The sequence below is a fragment of the Pocillopora damicornis genome, chromosome 12 (assembly GCF_964200805.1).
Source record: "Pocillopora damicornis chromosome 12, jaPocDami1.2, whole genome shotgun sequence".
Classification (NCBI taxonomy): Eukaryota; Metazoa; Cnidaria; class Anthozoa; order Scleractinia; family Pocilloporidae; genus Pocillopora; species Pocillopora damicornis.
This window is the reverse complement of record NC_142681.1, coordinates 19,353,985-19,373,673: the sequence shown is the minus strand read 5'-3', so window position 1 is coordinate 19,373,673 and position 19,689 is coordinate 19,353,985. Positions and strand designations below refer to the sequence as shown.

General features: G+C 36.5%; 1 protein-coding gene and 1 non-coding gene across 2 annotated transcripts; both read left to right on the top strand.

The window, feature by feature from the left end:
* Positions 1–65: 65 nt before the first annotated feature.
* On the top strand, positions 66–17,584 carry LOC113681040 (calcium-transporting ATPase sarcoplasmic/endoplasmic reticulum type). The gene is made up of 28 exons (XM_027198098.2): positions 66–459; positions 674–691; positions 814–896; positions 997–1,101; positions 1,209–1,347; positions 4,954–5,034; positions 5,686–5,771; positions 6,617–6,683; positions 6,766–6,854; positions 7,029–7,112; positions 7,635–7,728; positions 8,051–8,181; positions 8,353–8,441; positions 8,937–9,039; positions 9,508–9,663; positions 9,950–10,060; positions 10,157–10,274; positions 10,607–10,707; positions 11,185–11,307; positions 11,390–11,450; positions 11,547–11,619; positions 11,734–11,906; positions 12,367–12,493; positions 12,974–13,262; positions 14,444–14,577; positions 14,898–15,015; positions 15,394–15,505; positions 16,238–17,584. Exons 1-28 carry the CDS (start codon positions 342–344, stop codon positions 16,282–16,284), a joined length of 3,030 nt encoding a protein of 1,009 aa, XP_027053899.2. The 5' UTR covers positions 66–341; the 3' UTR covers positions 16,285–17,584.
* Positions 9,299–9,369, top strand: LOC149036894 (small nucleolar RNA SNORD36). The gene has a single exon (XR_016182061.1). It is a non-coding gene; the product is annotated as a small nucleolar RNA SNORD36 (small nucleolar RNA).
* Positions 17,585–19,689: the final 2,105 nt, after the last annotated feature.

The window sequence follows — 19,689 nt, the reverse complement described above, 5'->3', positions numbered from 1 at the left end:
GATCGCCACGTTAGTTTTTCCCTCCTGATGCAAAGTTTAGAATCTACTCGTGGAAACGGAAATACAGTCAGCACTTTTATCGTGGTAGGGTATGTCACATGACTTTTTTTCACCCAATAGGATTTAGCCGCGTCCAGGCCGCGTGGATGTTCAACCGAAGCACATGAGTCTTGAACAAAATGCGGTGAAATCCTCACGACAGTTTTGAAGCTTTAGAGAAAATTCTCACCAGAATGCACCACATTTAAACATTGAACTGGAAAAAAAACACTCGCAGTTTCAGGTTTTTATTCTAAAGGGAAAGAAATAGCTGAATTCGCATAGTATCCTCGTTGAACAAAATGGAACTAGCGCACACATTACCGGCGTCGGAAGTCTTAGATCACTTTTCTGTTGACGAAACGAAGGGTCTGAGCTTAGAGGAGTTATCTGGTGCGCAGAAAAAATATGGACCAAACGGTAAGAAATATTTTGTTCAGCTGTAACAATTTAACCACTTTTGCTGCACCTTTGATGATATTTATCCAGATATATGATAGCTTTTGTATGATTTATATTCTATCATGCACTACCATCTGAGGGCTATATGTTGTAATCTTTGGTTAATTTTGAACATCAGTGAGTGGGTTCTAATGTATATTTTTATTGTTTCTTTTTTGGTTCAATACGACAGAACTCCCAGCCGAAGAAGGTAAGAATGCTTTTTGAACGCACGGTCGTGATCATTTGTCCCTTTGCTTTGAGTTTGGGGTCGCTTTTGCGTTTGCGTTACGAGATCAGCTGTTCTCAACACATGGTGCTTTTAATTTTTAGGCAAGCCTTTATGGAAGCTGGTATTAGAACAGTTCGATGATTTACTCGTAAAAATTCTTCTTGGAGCCGCAGTGATTTCTTTTGTAAGTTTATTTGCTCGGTACAAACACTCATGTGCTTGTTACAATAATTTGATGAGCTTCACATCATAGTTCACGTTAATTTTGTTTTTTCGTTTTCCAGACTTTGGCTTTATTCGAAGAAGGAGAGGACAGAACTACAGCATTTGTAGAACCATTTGTTATCCTTGTTATTTTGATTTTAAACGCAATTATAGGAGTATGGCAAGTAAGTATAGATTCTAAATTCTTGCTTTCGACATCTCGGTGGGAAACCATTTTACATGTATGCAACTGACAAAAAATTGATGGCGATGATTTTTTTTTTTTTTTCAGGAAAGAAACGCCGAAAGCGCAATCGAAGCCTTAAAAGAGTATGAACCTGAAGTAGCCAAAGTTTTAAGGCAAAACAAACCAGGAATTCAAAGAATTAAAGCTCGGGATTTGGTTCCGGGAGACATAGTAGAGGTTGCAGGTGAGTTAAAACCAGGGGGGATTATGGAAGTCTCAAGTTATTTTACGCTCGCTTGGAGATAACCGTGACTTCCAGCAGAAAAATTGAATGAGGGGTTACCTTTATAAATGTTTACGTCCACTCCCAAGAAAATCGGATTGTAATTTCTCGCCCTTAGCAAACAGTAGTTAAATTGGCTTGAAATAAGAAGGGAAATGTCTAGTTTCGACTTGTTTGCATTCTCATCTCCAAACAGTAAGGCAACGTAATCCAAAAACTACCAAAGTTTTAAATCCAGGAAAAAATCAGTCGCTAAATGGATATTGTATTCTTGTGTTGTGATTCTTGAAGCATAAGATTCCTAAAAGCCTTTTATTGTTGAGTGGGATCATGCATTTTGTAACAACATGCAAAATTAATGTAGTTTTATTCTGGGTTTAAGAGTTAAAAATATCCTTTATTGTATGCAGTTCAGGGACTAGGAAATTTTCAGGAAATTGTGGAAATGTGGGCAGTTAATGGCAATTTTGAAAGCTGAAATTGTCGTGTTTGTTTTGTGCTTGGTGACTGTGGATTTCAAAGCGATTGGTTTTGCAATCTAGCTCTGTTTGACAACAAAATTCCTTGGTTGACAAATTCTGTTTGAAGTATTTAAAAGAGAGTCTGCTGTCATTATTGATTAATGCTTTGATTTGAAATCATAAGGAATAGTTTGGAAGCTGTCTCCCTTTTAGACTGTTTTTTAAAGATCTTATTAATTTTCTGCATAGAGGGTTTTATTATGTGTGAAAAAGCAATTAAAGTTGTGCATTACTTGATTTCAACTTGTTTCCTTTTTTTTTCTGCTAAATGAAAAGTGCTGGTTTTAAGCACTAGGAAAGCTCTGAAAAGGTCTCTTTCTAGTTTCACTGTCAATCAAGAAAAATCACTAATGTTTTTTTTATTATATGATACATGTAAAAATCTCACCAGGATTTAACAAGCTCTTTGTAAGCAGAAGTCTCTGGAGGCCCTTGTCTTGTTTAGTAGTGAATTTTCATTCAGCTAATGAAGCAAACCACTAGTTTTTCCAAGCCAGCCATGCTAGAAAGTTAACAAACACATTGGCAAAAGTCTTATTTTTCAAATTTCTGGTCTTACAGGGAAATCCATTATGGTTTTTGTTGATCATCTGTAGGAAGTTCTTTGTGGTAATTTAAATTTTTCATGAATGCCTAAAATATGCTGGGCAGTTATCATTTTAGAACACCCTCAAGGAGTCTGTGGGACTGTCTTTAAATGTTAAGGATCAAAATATCACACTAGTGAATTGATGATTCATTAGTGTTTGTCATGTTTGAACAATGTTTTGAGCCAGCTGGGTTTTATGCATGTGTGCCTCTGTTAGTTTGGGCCTCAAATTTTCATTTAAGAAAAAAAATGAAAAACACAGGAACTATAGCCTTTGTTGTTTGATTGGATATGGTCTAATTGGTTAATAAGAAGCTAGTTTTGGTCGAAGAAGGGTACTTGATGTTGCATTTAAGCCAATAAATGTATATGACTCAATTAACAGCTCTCAGGCTCAGAAAACATTCTAAGTCCTGCTTACTCCTTTGAATGGGATCAGAATCTTCTATCATGAGCTCTGTTTATCATGATATATTTATGGAAAAACTAGTACTTTCTATTGAAGATTTTTTGTCCTTTTATACAATGTGTGTTTCCAGAAAATATCCATACCCCCACCACGGAGGGAATTGGAAATTCCAGAGGGGTGGGGGGGTCAAAGTCCCAGGAAATTCCAGAGGGGATGGGGGGTAAGAGGCGAAATTTTCGTCCAGAGGGTAGGAAGTTGATCGACTTTCTTCGTATGTCAATTGGCGCCTTTTACCTACTTTAGTGGGACGTTCTGAAGTTTAAGTTGTTAAATTACGATGCTTCTAACAGTTCTGCAGCAAAAGAAAGTTTTCTTTTATCCTTGTAGCGCTTTGGAACATAAATAACATCAAATAAAGAAGAGAATCACTTTGTTTTTCGAACGGAGCCGCCATTACTCGTTACCAGTCTCCAAAGATTACAACCAACAGGAGTGGTTACCTAGGGATTTTCCTCGGTCATAACACGTTTCGCGTTCGTAAAATTTACAAATAACTGTCTCGGTCTCGCAAAAAAAAAAAAAACGCTGGTCTCGCCGTCTCGCAAAGTTTCGCATAAATTTACCATTCACTACCCCTTATTGACTCCAGCCATCTATTAATTTTGATTTGCACTGAGCTTAATTCCGTTGCATCATAATGTGTAGGAGACTTGACGATTTCTTTATGGCTTACTTGCTTGCGATGTTACAATGAATGATAAGTACAGTCGTACCGTAGTAGAAAACAGTTGATAGTAACATTGAGAAACATTAGGATCCAGGGCTTTGTATATATGCGCGTGGGACTGGTAACTAGCCAAGGTTTGTTTATGCACAATCGGACGAAATTATCGACCCACTGTTAACAAGAATCAATGCTTGTGTGAAGAAATTTTACATTAGAGGCTGGAATTTGGAAAGATGAGTTCAAAATAACTTACTGCTGACTCGGTTTTCTCTTTTGCTCTCTTATTTATGACACAATTTTGTACAAATTTACGTTGCTCAATGTGATTTCGAACGTTTCCATTTCAAGTGCACGCAATTTTCTCAGTACATTGTACAAACTTAACAGTTCAAAAGTGTTTTGTTGCGACTTGTACAGTTTTTTTCTCCTTTCGTGTACTGAGAATACTGTGTTAAATGTTTAAGGATAAGTATTGTATTTAAAAATAAAGCAAACATTAAGTTTAAGCTAGTTAGCGACGTTTACCTTGCGCGTGTACGCCATCTCTCGAATATACACGCGACAAAATCACACGTCCCTCTTGTTTGTTTGCTACGAGAAAAAAATATATTTCCAGGGGGTATAGGGGGTGGTAGAAAATTCTTTGGAAATTCCAGAGGGGTGGGGGGGCTACCACTGCTACCCCAAAATGGAAAATCCGAAGGGGTGAGGCGGTCCTATATGAAATTCCCTCTGTGGTGGGGGTATGGATATTTTCTGGAAACACACAATGCACAAAGGCAAGATTTTCCTTGGAGATGGAATGTGAGGAAGTAGGAAATTAACCCTTTTTTTAATCACTTTTTTCATGATGTTATCCTATGAAATGATGCTCATAGTAGAATGATCAGACACCATTTTTTACATCCAACCTAATTTAAGAAGTTTTGTGGAAACTGTGCTGGATAATTTTTCATTTTTGGGGGGAAGTGCTTTTTGTCTTTGAAATCTTTCTTCTGTCAGATTTATTTTTTTCCAAAAAATAATAACCTAAGGGCATGTAAATGATGTTGGATCATTTTTAAAGTATACTACACAAGCTTTTGAAACAAGGTTGTAAATGAACATATATGATAAAACTGTTACAAAGATTATTAGTACTATAAGATCATTTTACTACAATCAGCTGAAAGTTGGATTAGTTGTTTTTCATATTGCCATATGCTTCAGGATACATCAAGGGGTTTCACTGCTGTGTATGTTTTTAACTTGTTGAAACTTTTGCGTATTAGTAGAGATGTTTGTATCATGACTTATTTTGAGTTCAATCTTTTTGTACCAGTTGGCGACAAAGTTCCTGCTGATATAAGGATAACTACAATAAAATCTACAACACTAAGAGTAGATCAATCAATTCTTACAGGTAATGTCTTTGAAGAAGTTGTTGATGATTTGATGCTAATTCTGGGTGGTGGGGTATTATTCCTTAGTAGAAGTTCAACATTGAAGTTAGAAATGGACAATTATAGACCTGATTATGTTTTTTCTTTGCCACATCTCCTTTAAAAGTTGAATGGCTTTGGTTGGTTAAAAGGCAATTTAAGATAATCTAGATGCAAATCAAAGTGTATCTAGGCAGTTCAAGGGGTGAAATCTAAGCACCTTCATGGTATGATTTTTACACTTAACCCTTTAACTCCCAAGATCTGATTGTTAATTCTGCCCTCTAACTGGTACACATTTCCTTTTAAATAAGTTCTGAGAGTTATGTGTTAGATCAAGATAACAACTTTTTTATAAGTCTCAGTATTTTCATTACCTGTTGCCTGGATAATGTACAGATATATGGGGAGAAGTTACAAGTAAATCACTTCTGAGAGTCACAGGATTAAGTCATAGGTTAATTTCACATACATGTGAAAGGCAGTTGAATAGCATTTGGAAAGCTTATGAAAAATATTATCCCTTTCTTACGGTGTTTTCACATGGTTTTGAATTAGTTAAAATTTTTAATAATTGGTCATGGTTGTTTTGCTCATATGTATGAGTGACTCCTCAATATTTTTCTCATCAGGTGAAAGTATTAGTGTGATAAAACACACAGATCCCATTCCTGATCCAAAAGCTGTTAATCAAGACAAGACAAATATGTTGTTTTCAGTAAGTGCATTTTTACCTCTTACTACTGAGTTGGAGATCCGCACAGTAAGTTATGGACCAGGAAGTTTTTTCTACTTGGATTTTTGGCATGAAGCCATAAATCCAAGTGGAAAAACAAGTTTCTGTAACTTACAGTATGGATGGAGAAATTAGGTTTGTAAGTTATTACTTAAGTCTCTGGGTTTAAATTGAGGGGGAAGATTCAATTCAAACAAACTTTTAAATTTAGTGGTACTGCAAAGTGAAATAAAACCCACTAAATTGATCAAGCATAGTGCACATATTAACAGAGAGGTAAAATAATCTTAGTAACAACTCTTATGCTTGGAAAAAATCAGGTAAAACTCTTGCTCTTGCCCTTGTACACAAGTAGATGTAAGGCATGCAATTAATGGTACCCTTTCACCTTTCAGCATATTGTGGTTAGTTATCTTCTCTTCTACAACTTTGTTCCACTATTTCAGTATTTTAGAGAGGTCCCATAAAATTAAGCAATAGACTATGTACACTTTTTATCAGTTTACCTGTGTAATAATCAATGCAGGATGTAGGACAAATGCTCAAAGTTTGTTAATCACTGGCCTCCTGTTCATGAAACTTTTTGAATGTTTTTCCAACATCCCATGTGGGTTATAACACAGGTTAACTGATAGAAAGTGCGATTTGTTGGTTTTTATAAATTAGTATTCAATTATCTATGGGTTTATCGTTGAAATAAAGTATAGGTTTTTGACCAATCAGGTTGCTCATAGTATCATAAATATAGTATAATTTATTTTGTGTTATGTAAAGTCAAGTAAACCTTTAACTTGTATGACTTTTTACCTGGATGTTATTTTGTTTAGGGTACAAACATTGCTGCTGGAAAAGCATCAGGCGTAGTCATTGGAACAGGGCTGAATACACAAATAGGTAAATACTTCATACTTGTGCTAAATGTTAAGAAGTGTTTTACTTTTACTAATAAATGACATTGTTTTTCTTTAATTTTTAGGCAAGATCAGAGATGAAATGGTTGATACAGATGAAGAGAGAACTCCACTTCAGCAGAAACTTGATGAATTTGCTCAACAGTTATCCAAGGTATGATGTCCATGACTGTTTTTCCATCTTTTAATTTTTTTAGGTTAGATTAAAGTAAACCTTTTTAATATTTCTTATTTTCAACACTGAATTTCAATAGTTCCAGAAGTGGACTGAGCACTTGATTATCTCATAACACCAGTGTTTTCTCCTTTTCTCTCCCATCTATTTAAGGTAATCACAGTTATTTGTATTGCAGTATGGGCCATTAATATTGGCCACTTCAATGATCCAGTCCACGGGGGATCCTGGCTAAAAGTGAGTAGTCTTTTGAAATACAATTTGGAGTCAGAGGGGTGTAGTTATTAGTAGGGTTTGCAAATGTACATTGTTCACATTTTCAGGCTGTAACTAGTAAAATTTACTGCCTGTAATACCTCTTATTGCTGCCTAAAATTGCTTGGAATTCTAGAAAATTCAACAGGAAAAAGGATTGCTCTACTGGTTTTGAAAATTTCTTTTACTTATTGAACTTAAAATAAGGGAGGACATTGCAGAGTGTTTGTACCTTGGGGAGATGAATTATATTTTATGTTAGTATTTGCAACTTTTTCTCAGCAATTTGATTATCTAAACTGTCCTTCAAATTAAGTCATAAGCTGCATTTTGGTTATAAGGCTAAGATGTTGCATCTGATGTATTGCATATTGTAGATTAAGTTTTTGCCTTTATATAAATTCTTTTAATTTGATTGATAACTCGATGAACTGTGATGAAAGATAGTACACTGTAATTGCTGACCAACTTGTATCTATATTTTTGTTGTTTTTGTTTTATTAGGGAGCCATATATTACTTCAAGATTGCAGTTGCCTTAGCTGTTGCAGCAATCCCAGAGGGGCTTCCAGCTGTTATAACCACTTGCCTAGCTCTTGGTGAGGACATTTATTTATGATTACTGATATTGTCCTTTCTGTCTCTTATACTATTCTTAAAATGTTAGTTTGGAGAATTTGGTTTTGGATCAACTAATAATCCCCCTATTGATGTTTTTCTATATTCTCATTACTTGTCCACTTGATATTGTATTTCTATTGTAAGGAGATGTTCTGTCTTTGTCACTCATTGGAGTTAAAAAGTTTGGCAACTTTAAATCTAATGTAGTGAGCAACCTTGAATTTTGAATAGAAATAATTCAACATGCACAGCAGTAAAGTCATATCTTGTGGTTGTAATGTTACATTCTATTTGGTTCAGGTACACACAGAATGGCCAAGAAAAATGCCATAGTTCGTAGTCTTCCTTCTGTTGAAACACTTGGCTGTACATCAGTCATTTGTTCAGACAAAACAGGAACACTGACCACAAATCAAATGTCTGTCCACAAGGTAATGAAAAAAGTAATTTTTTTTATTGACTATGGTGATAAATGGAGACTGTTTCTTTTTGTGAAATGGCATGAATTGGAGCTGAACTGTTCATTATGATGAATTATTCTTTGTGTGAATCTATGAATCTTTTGTTTTTGATGCAGCTTACAATGTTTGTTTTTTGTTTAGTTTTTTGTTTTGAGTGACGTAAGGAGGGATCATGCAACATTCCATGAATTTGAAGTTGAAGGAACTACCTATACACCCAGTGGAGATATGTAAGTTTTTTCTTTTTGTTGTTAGGTGCATGCACCTTTGGGTCATTGCAAGGAAGTTGAGCAGCTTAGACCTTTTATTCTAACTCAACCATAGTTTTCAGCAGCCAAGAAAAAAAAGAGATATAGCATCAGAACATGTCTTTCAACATCTTTTAGAAAGGTTTCATCTGCAGTCGTTCAGCATGCAACAGTACTTGACATTTCAAGTTAACCTGACAACATCTAGTATATAATTTCTCCTTACAATACCACCCCTAATTCACTCATCAAAGGTCATGAGAATAAAGGAAATGATCACTTGATTTGCCTTGTCAGCACCTTAGGAAATTTGTAGAGAAACAGTATGGAGAATATGCACACTGATGTGAGTGCAAAGGGTTAATCAAAAGCAAAGTGGTTGTAGTGTAATTTCACTTATGTTATAATAATTTAATATGCTACATCAATGTTCAGGGCTTGAACATACTTAATTTATTTCTAAACTCATTTTTCCAGAACTCTGAATGGAAAGAAAGTAGATCCGCAAAACTATGAAGTACTTCCAGAGTTTGCGACTATTTGTGCCATGTGCAATGATTCCAGTGTAGATTACAATTCAGTAAGTGCATGACAATTGCAGCAAGGTTTTTATTATAATTTTACTCTTTAACCCTTTACAGTGACTAGCTCCTGGTTTCTCCTCATTATATCAACTCAAAATCACACATTAAGGTCTCAAGAATATTGGAAATATTTACCAACTAAAGAAGCTCTTGATTGTTCAACAAATTCTCCTTGTCAGCACCTCAGGAAATGTATAGAGAATGGTATGGAGAGGATGCATACTGATGCTAGGGTGTAGAGGATTAAAGCAACACTGGAAATGATGTTATTCCGTGTTTCACCTGAGATCATATCATTGATTACAACTTTTTATCAACTGATCCAGTGCTTCCTAATTTCAAACTTTTTTCAATCACCAGTAAAACCAACTCAAAGGATAGCCTTAAACCTCTGTGCTGTCACCCAATCATCTTATTACAGTTTATTAAACAGTAACTCAACTTGTTTTATTATTTGTTCTTAGGTGAAAGATGCCTATGAGAAAGTTGGCGAATCTACAGAAACTGCTCTAACAGTTTTAGTGGAGAAACTCAATGTGTTTGGTACAAATCTGGCCAGAAAATCCAAAGCTGAACTGGCTAATGTCTGTAATGATGTGATCAAGTCTCATTTTAATAAGGTAATACAGTCCTTGATTGCTTGTGGAAGACCTGAATTAAGCCAACAGTTAAGTTTCCTTTGTCATGTTCAAGACTACACTGGATATACAGGAAGCTTCCAGTTGTAATGAAATGAGTTTTATACTGATAGTGGCCTCTGTTTCCACCTTGAAAACTGACATTAAAATTGATGACAAACTCGTTTATAGTCATTACATGGCTGCCTGCTGCGAATTTTTTTAACTGAGTGTTAGGATCTTGGGAATTAAAGTCTACAGAAGTTTGAATTGTTGATTACTTTTGCAGGAATTTACCTTGGAGTTCTCTCGCGACAGAAAGTCAATGAGTGTGTATTGCACTCCAAGAATTGATGGACCAAACTCTGTACATGATAAGAACCCAAAGATGTTTGTCAAGGTAAAAACAAATTAAACCCTGCTCGATTTTTGTCAGTTTGCTTCACATTTCCCTAGATATTAAGGTTAACTCTGTCATGTTTTATTTCTAAAATAGGGAGCACCTGAAAGCATAATTGACAGATGCAGCTTCATCAGAGTTGGTGACAAGAAACAACCGCTGACACCAAAAACTAAACAGCAAATTCTGGACTTGGTGAAAAGTTATGGAACAGGTTAGTTTTATAAACCAGCAAAGGGAAGGTTTATCTTGTTATCTAAGCAATTCTGTACATCTAGTGCAGCCTTTACTGGATTGTCAAATTCCCTAGACCCAAATATCATTTCTCTGCACTTCCTTACATACATCTCTATTAATTTCAGCTTGGTGTGAAATCAGTCAGTAATCATTTACTGATCTGTTTTCTCTTACTATCACCTTTTTGCTTCAAAATGTAGCTAAAGGGCTTGCCTTTGAATCTCTGTTTATAAATCTGTGCTTGGACAAATGTTAGTCAAAACTAGCTCAATTATTTATTGTCACTTTTCATTGATAACATTCCTTCAGGTGCAGACACCCTCCGCTGCCTTGCGCTGGCTACAGTTGATGAGCCACTTTCACCCAGCCAAATGGAATTAGAAAAAGCTGAAAAGTTTGCGGATTATGAGGTTATTGTTTTATTGTGAATCTTGGAAAACCATGAATGTGTGAAATACTCTTAAGTATGAATGCACGAATCAGCTAAGACAACTGAGGTTGTTTGTTTGTTTGTTTTTTTCACTTACAAATCCCGATCTCCTATTTGATTGATTGTAGAATGAAAACATTTCCTGGACATATTTGTATTTTCCAAGTTTGATGTATTACCTCAGTTTGCATTCATATATTTATTTAGTTATTTATCTGAAAGCAATATTTGATTAGGCTAGCCCAGTTCAGCTTCAAGCTGGTTTAAATTGGGGCCTGCAACACATTGGACATTGGCAGAGTCGATGATGATTGTGTGATTCCCCTTCACTTGTCTTAAATAAGTGAAATACCCACCCACCATTCTGAATACTACTGCCAGACTCTGAAATAGTGGGTTGCTTCAATGGAATTTTGATGGTTATGTATCATTTATCACAAACCTTTCTTGTTTTCAGAGCAACATGACATTTGTGGGTGTGGCAGGCATGTTAGATCCACCAAGAACAGAGGTGAAAGACTCCATCAAGAAATGTGGTGCTGCAGGAATCAGAGTTATTGTCATTACTGGTGATAACAAGGTATGTAAAGGGTCCATCAGTTTTGTCTTGTAGAGAGAGTAAAAATGGTTTTTTAGTAACAGTGCACTGTTTTATTGTGCAGGCAACTGCAGAAGCTATCTGTAGACGTATTGGAGTTTTTGAGTCCAATGAGGACACAACAGGTATTACACTGTTTATCAACAGCCATGCATTTTTGCTCATTAATTCTTTGCAAATTTGGTTGCATTGAGAAAAATATCTCCTATTCTTTGCAACAGGCTTGTCTTACTCTGGTCGTGAATTCGATGAGCTGACTCCAGAAGAGCAGAGAGAGGCTTGTTTAAATGCCAGGTGGGTTCCACTCCAAATATACCTTGATAATAGTGTTTTGTGCATCATGACCATATATAATTAATCTGTGTATGTTGTTCAATTATGATTAATATTTGTATGTTCTGTTTTTAGATTGTTTTCACGAGTTGAACCAGCACATAAGAGCAAGATTGTCGAGTACCTCCAGGCGGAAGGTGAAATTTCTGCCATGACTGGGGACGGAGTGAACGATGCTCCTGCCTTAAAGAAAGCTGAGATTGGAGTTGCCATGGGATCTGGAACTGCTGTGGCTAAATCTGCATCTGGTATCCTTTCATATGTTTGTCACCAAACTTCTAAACTTTGATAGACATCCACAACATATGCACTTTTTTTTAAGTAGGGCAAAATGATGTAAAAGTCTATCCATTCTCAGAGTCCTAATGGTGGGCTTTGTCATTAGCATTTTGCTCTGCAATTTTCAGAGAGGTTTTCTCTTTGATTTTTGTCAGACTAAATGCAAGACTCTGTTTCACTTTACTACAAGGAAGAATGAGACACTCTGATTGCTCTGATTTAATTTTGATTTAGTTCTATCAACTCTTTTTGGCCATTCTTTGATCTACTGTCTTTTATCTTTAAGAAGAGCTTATGACTTGGGTTCCACAGGGTAACCTCATCTCGTTCTACACAAAGACATTGATTGATTGATTGCAGTTTTTAAGTGGTCACTCTCACTTGTTTACTTAAAAATTTATGAATTTGTACCCCTTAACCTGATGTTAGAAATGGTATTAGCTGATGACAACTTTTCAACAATTGTGGCTGCTGTGGAAGAAGGGAGATCCATTTATGATAACACAAAACAGTTTATCAGATATTTGATCTCCTCAAATATTGGAGAAGTTGTGAGGTTAGTTGTCATATTTGCAGTGTTCTTGGTACATGCATATACTTACTACCAATCAGTAGCAAAGACAGTAAAAAAGATACATGTGTTTCATGTGACTACAAAAGAAATAAAATGTATTCCATTGATGGAAATCTTTAAGAGCGTGTTAAGTGTTATTTTGTATGATTAATAGTGTTTATCTGAGCCATCTAGGACTCATTTGTAAAGATTTAAATATTTTCTCTTTTGGCACACATTTTGGTCATTTACTGTCTTCATTCAAAAGATAATAACAAATTTCTAGAAGTTAGTTTGTCAGCTAGATTTGCATGAACAAACTTCATTATCTAGAAGGAAGAGCTTTATTCTGATGAGATCTTTTTGCAATCACAAGTGGAAAGCATACCAAATAAGGCTCTATAACTTTGTCTCACCTGGAAGGTTTTTTTTTTTTTTTTTTTTAAAGATGTTATACTAATCAGATTCTTTTTGCATGTGCAGTATTTTCTTGACTGCTGCTCTGGGTATGCCCGAAGCCCTCATCCCGGTTCAGCTTCTGTGGGTAAACCTTATGACAGATGGCCCCCCTGCTACAGCCCTCAGCTTCAACCCCCCTGATGTAGACATTATGATGAAGCCACCCCGCAAGGCTAAGGAGGCTCTCATCAGTGGCTGGCTATTCTTTAGATACATGGCTATAGGAGTCTATGTCGGAGTTGCCACTGTGGGAGCTTCAGCTTGGTGGTTTATGGTTTATGAGAATGGTCCTAAAGTTTCCTATTATCAGTTGGTTAGTTGATGTATTTATATGATGATGATGAGCTGAATTGCACACACACTTTGATTGGTTCTTATGATCTATTGGTTCTTACTTATGATCTATTGGAAGACAGAGGCATAAATGACATCACTATTAACATCTTTTTTATTTTTGATCATATAAAACAGATATAATAATTATGTTGCTGTTCATCTGTTTAGTAATAGATCACAGAAGACTTAAAATGTGATAAGAACATCAGTGTCACACTCAACTGTGCCTTGTGTACCACATTTTTTTCCTTACCACATTTTTATGTAATCTGTGATATAATAATGAACAGATGCACTGCATAGAATCTGTTTTAAATGGTTTTGTGTAAAAGTTAGTGACATCTTAAATGCATATTGAAAGTACCTTTAAAAATTGACTCTATCATAATTCAGATTTATCAATTACACCCTAAACAAAGACTAAAGATGTACATACAGTAATAACCCGCTTATAAGAACCTGGGTTTTAAGAACCTGTTAGGCTAAAATTCCCATTTTAAGCCCCCTCTACATAAGAACCTATTTAGCCTAAAGTTTTAAGTTAGGTTCTTATCAGTGGGGTTGCTGTAAAAGTGTCTTGGCAGAAACTAATAACTAACTGATTAAACTGTTATGTTTTGTTAAGAACATATAGTTTTACTGTATCTGCACTGAACTGCCTATAGGCATTGCTCTACATGGTACATTATAAATGATTTATTATGAGATGATACTGTATTTGCAATATATATACAATATATTCCGATGGAATACATATGCAAATTTAAGAACCTATTTAAGAACCTGTTTAGGCTAAATTTCCTTTAAGTACCATTTATATAAGAACCTATTTAGGCTAAATTGAAAAATTCAGGTTCTTATACGCGGGTTATTACTGTAGTCCATACACCATTTCCTTTGCAGTTATCAGAGATCAGAGAATTCTTTGGCTAATTTTTATTTCTATTTTTTATGATTAATTTTTTTACCTTAATTGTCTCTGATTCAGACTTGCAGAATTATTTTGTGGTATGTAATTTCTTAAATCTGGTATCAAATTCAGTTCAAAACTGCTCTTGACCACCTTTGTCCATATTCTTTGCAAGGTCTTGTCAGAGATAATTACCAACCTTAGTTTTGGTTTGAACTAAAAATATCCTTGGTTTTGTTCTTGTTTAGACACACCACATGCAGTGCACAACAGATCCATCAAACTTTGTTGGTGTTGAGTGTCAGGTGTTTAGTGACCTTCATCCAATGACTATGGCTCTGTCAGTACTTGTCACAATAGAAATGTTTAATGCTCTTAACAGGTAAGTCTACAGTGTGGGTTTCCCGTGGTCACTCGTCAACATCTGTTTCTTCTTCTAGCCAGATGAATACATTATTGTGCAGAACAATAATTATGAGAAATAACCACATAAGATGATGAGAAAATATCAGTTGCCTGAAATAACTCCTGCTATTGTTTGGCAAATGGAAATAAATATATTCAGTTGTTTTCTTTTTGTTTTTTGAATGGTGAAACCTCCCAAAGAAGATAATAGTTGTGCTGAAAGAAGTGACCAAAGTTAGGAGAAATTTTTGTCCTTTGCATACGTGAATGACAATTACTTTCACTTTCTGTTTGCAGCTTGAGTGAAAATCAGAGCCTTTTTGTAATGCCACCATGGAGGAATCCTTCCCTTATCACAGCAATCATAGCATCATTTGTCATGCATTTCGTCATTCTTTACTTCAAGATTACAAATGTAAGTGTTTGTGACATAAATTTATTGCAACAGAGAAGACTACCATGTACTCCAATCTAATCAGTGTTTTTTTTTTTCTGCTTTGTGACTCTCAAATTCAAAACTCATGGGAACTACTGAGATGTGCATCAACTAGAGAAAGCTGTGATAAGATCAGCCTGATCAGTCCTAATTATTTGAATGCATTTTTCATTTTGACTAAGAAAAATGAGAAAGTACTTCTGTTCTAATGGAGATCTCTTTCCAGGAATTTTTTTAATATTTCAAAGCTTGCGCATAACTGCAAATGATGGTGATATCCAAGCAATAACTTTTTAACAGTGTATTTTTTCTTATTGATTACTTTTTGCATCCTTAACTGAGTTGATTTTGTTGCAGACAATCTTCCGTATCACTCCTTTGAACTGCGACGAGTGGGTTGCAGTTCTTTACTTCTCTTTCCCGGTCATTATACTGGATGAGATTCTCAAGTTTGTTTCAAGACAGATAGGTATTTACTCCTTATTCTACTGTATGTGGTAGAAATTTATCAAGATAATATAACTCCCTAGGGGAACTCTTTAATTGTTTATTTTTACAAAATGTAAATAAACCAGCCAAACTGAGTTTGGAGAGTGGTCTTCCCACCACTCAAAGGTTTTCAACTACAGTAGCAGTGTACTTGTTAAGGTGTTGAATAAGAGAAACAAGTATTTACTATAGTCTGCTTAGCAGCTGTATTTCCAAACCAGTAAATGTCTAATATTTCCATCCATGTTGAAGCTGTCATTTCGGATTCAAGGAAAGCCTGGAGTTTAAAAAAAAAAAACCAGGAGGGGTGACAAAGGACTTCGATCAAAGCTAGTTGCCAGCAGTCAACCACTGCCTATAAGAACCCTTACCTCATCTTTTTGGCATGCCCCCAGCCCCCAACCCCCCACCCCCCACTCCTCATCCTGGCTGCCCCTTTTCTGTGCACAGCCAGCTATAACACCTCAGGCAGCTGCTTGTGGAAAAAGTTAGCTAAAACCTTGGGGGATGGTGTCAGGAAGTAAAAACATTTTGTTTAAAATTATACAATACCTAAGCAGAAAAGAAGCTAGGAATTTACTGGTAAAAGAATCTGTGTTGAGGAGATGATGTGTATGCATCAGATATTGTCATGTCTCTAAGACATGTTCGTCAAAATTTGCCATTGAATGAAACTTAATGTACTTATCGAAGTGTTTGTCTTCATCTTCAGCTGAATCATCCCACCCAAGTTCACCAGGCAAAGCAAAGTCTGAATGATTTTTGCCTGCATGCTGGTCATGCTTGCAACTTGTAGCAACTGATTTTATGATGCAGCTGTGCAGAGAATTTAATTGTGTGGGTATATTACTCAATAGAACTAAAAATACTTTCGAAGAAGCAGCTCCCTCCAGACATAGCATTTGTGGTTATCTTCATGCAGGTTGCTGATCCAGCATGGCAAACAATTATAATTACGGTCCGAACTTCTTAATATATTTGTCCTGCAAATGGTGAGCTAGTAAGAATCAGGAAAAGAAAAAGAACTGCAAAACCAAGTCTGTTAACTCAAATGATCATCTCCAAATTTAAAGAAAAAGAAACGGAAAAAAAAAGGCAACATGAAATATTGCTGATTGTGATGCATATAATATAAAAGTGTTTTCAACTTGTTCTAAGGGTCCCTAATTTATATATTTATATCTGCCTTTCCTTGATAATTTAGGATCTTGGCAGATTTTTATCAAAGCATTAATCTTTGTGTAATCTTGCAGTAAACATTCAGAGGGTTTTTTCCTCTCCTCTGAAGAAATTAAGCAGTTTGCTGGTAGTAAATGTGGTATTCTTTTTTGTGTGTGGATTGAGTGCGGAGGTATAGAAGAAAGTTGTACAGGAGCACAGAGTGATGGTTAATTGGAGGGAAGGAGGGAACGAAAAGTAGATTATGCTATAACTTGTTGTTAGTGTCGCTTTTTCTTGATGATGAATAGCAAATTCCTCATTTATTAAATTGGTGTCGTTGGCCACTAACAAAGCTTGTTATCGTATCATACTCATACTTTTAATTGTTACACTGCTTGTTACGTTGGTCAGGACACTTTCACATGCACCAAGCATCACTGATTAGGAAATAGCGTAAGAATGGGGATCGTAACAACCCCTTTTTTGGGTTTTCAAATCGCAGCTACTTCAGTCCTGTGATTATATTGCGAATGCATGTACATGTCTGCTAGACTATATAAAATGTTAGGTCGGTCACTGAGCTATGCATTTGGGCTGACAAAAAAAAAAGTTTAGTTCATAGGTCTTGGTATTCATCCTTTAATGCAAGATGAACCCACACAACTGAATTGTGGAGATGTTCACCTTAGAGAGGCTTGTTTAGGATATTGAAAAGATAAAACGTAGCCTTTTAATTGTTTTTCACGTGTGTCTGTGTTACTGTAACCATGTTATGGTTTATGAAGATTTACACCGTGAAACCGGTATTATCAACTTTTTAAAATTGTAAACATGCCTTGCTTACTGCTCTTTTCATCCACGAGACTTTTCTTTTTCCAATAAAAAAATTATTGACAAATCTGCTACGTTTTGGTCATTGATTGCTTTATCCAGTTCTTGAAAACCCCGCAGCCGAGGTGTCACGGCACACATCCAACATTTCTTTTGTTATAAAGCGCATTAGGAATGGGTGTCGGAGAACTAAAACCAAAGTACTCACAACTTCCAATCAGAACAAAGTCAAATATCACGAGCCAATAGGAATTAAAAAACCGAGTAAACTGTTTGAAGCGCGGGAAAACGTTTGGTTTAGGAAGTGGCGCAAGTTTTCTAGACCAATCACAGAACAAAGTAGTGCAGAACTCATAATAAATCCCAAATCACTTTCGACACAACTGGAAATTGCCCTAATCTTGCACCTATTCGGTTGTTCAGCGATCAAATGTTTATAGCTTAGCTTGACCAAAGCTGTACTCTAAGAGGAGTCACCAGGCGCCAGTAGACTCTGGACCGGTAGATCTCAAAAGGACAAGTATAGAAATAAGGTGACCTCTAATCCTCTCCTCTGTTGTATTGTTGGTCTTGCCACCCTCCCCTCCCCCCCCCTCTTAAAAAAAGAAGATTAGAAGGACAAGTATAGAAATAAGGTGACCTCTAATCCTCTCCTCTGTTGTATTGTTGGTCTTGCCACCCTCCCCTCCCCCCCTCCAAAAAAAAAAGATTAGAAGGACAAGTATAGAAATAAGGTGACCTCTAATCCTCTCCTCTGTTGTATTGTTGGTCTTACCACCCTCCCCTCCCCTCCTCCAAAAAAAAGAAGATTAGAAGGACAAGTATAGAAATAAGGTGACCTCTAATCCTCTCCTCTGTTGTATTGTTGGTCTTGCCACCCTCCCCTCCCCCCTCCAAAAAAAAGAAGATTAGAAGGACAAGTATAGAAATAAGGTGACCTCTAATCCTCTCCTCTGTTGTATTGTTGGTCTTACCACCCTCCCCTCCCCCCCTCCAAAAAAAGAAGATTAGAAGGACAAGTATAGAAATAAGGTGACCTCTAATCCTCTCCTCTGTTGTATTGTTGGTCTTACCACCCTCCCCTCCCCCCCTCCAAAAAAAAGAAGATTAGAAGGACAAGTATAGAAATAAGGTGACCTCTAATCCTCTCCTCTGTTGTATTGTTGGTCTTGCCACCCTCCCCTCCCCCCCCTCCAAAAAAAAGAAGATTAGAAGGACAAGTATAGAAATAAGGTGATCTCTAATCCTCTCCTCTGTTGTATTGTTGGTCTTACCACCCTCCCCTCCCCCCCTCCAAAAAAAGAAGATTAGAAGGACAAGTATAGAAATAAGGTGACCTCTAACCCTCTCCTCTGTTGTATTGTTGGTCTTACCACCCTCCCCTCCCCCCCCTCCAAAAAAAAGAAGATTAGAAGGACAAGTATAGAAATAAGGTGACCTCTAATCCTCTCCTCTGTTGTATTGTTGGTCTTGCCACCCTCCCCTCCCCCCCTTCAAAAAAAGAAGATTAGAAGGACAAGTATAGAAATAAGGTGACCTCTAATCCTCTCCTCTGTTGTATTGTTGGTCTTACCACCCTCCCCTCCCCCCCTCCAAAAAAAAGAAGATTAGAAGGACAAGTATAGAAATAAGGTGACCTCTAATCCTCTCCTCTGTTGTATTGTTGGTCTTGCCACCTGTTGGAAACTGTACGTTACATTTATTAATCTTAAACATGAGTGATTTCGTTTATCTATTACATAACCAAACCGCATGTATGCAGCACGTGTCTTATCGCCCCATATATGGTGCTGTTCCACGTGCTTACAAGGAGACGTGATGTGTTTTTTTTGTGAGAGTTGTGAGAGAGAGTTAATTGGAGTGTAATAGCAAAATCGAACCAAGAAATAAATCGTGAGTACGCTAGCTTTTGCACGTTTTCGACACACCCTCCCATCCCCCCCTCCAAAAAAAAGAAGATTAGAAGGACATGTATAGAAATAAGGTGACCTCTAATCCTCTCTTCTGTTGTATTGTTGGTCTTGCCACCCTCCCCTCCCCCCCCTCTTAAAAAAAGAAGATTGGAAGGACAAAGATAGAAATAAGGTGACCTCTAATCCTCTCCTCTGTTGTATTGTTGGTCTTGCCACCCTCCCCTCCCCCCCCCTCTTAAAAAAAGAAGATTAGAAGGAC

Excerpts from the sequence above, each read along its gene's own strand:
- LOC113681040 (XM_027198098.2), top strand. The coding sequence starts at position 342 with ATGGAACTAGCGCACACATTACCGGCGTCGGAAGTCTTAGATCACTTT. Across the intron at positions 8,182-8,352 it reads ATCAAATGTCTGTCCACAAG|TTTTTTGTTTTGAGTGACGT; the intron begins GTAATGAAAAAA and ends TTTTTTGTTTAG. Across the intron at positions 12,494-12,973 it reads AATATTGGAGAAGTTGTGAG|TATTTTCTTGACTGCTGCTC; the intron begins GTTAGTTGTCAT and ends TTGCATGTGCAG.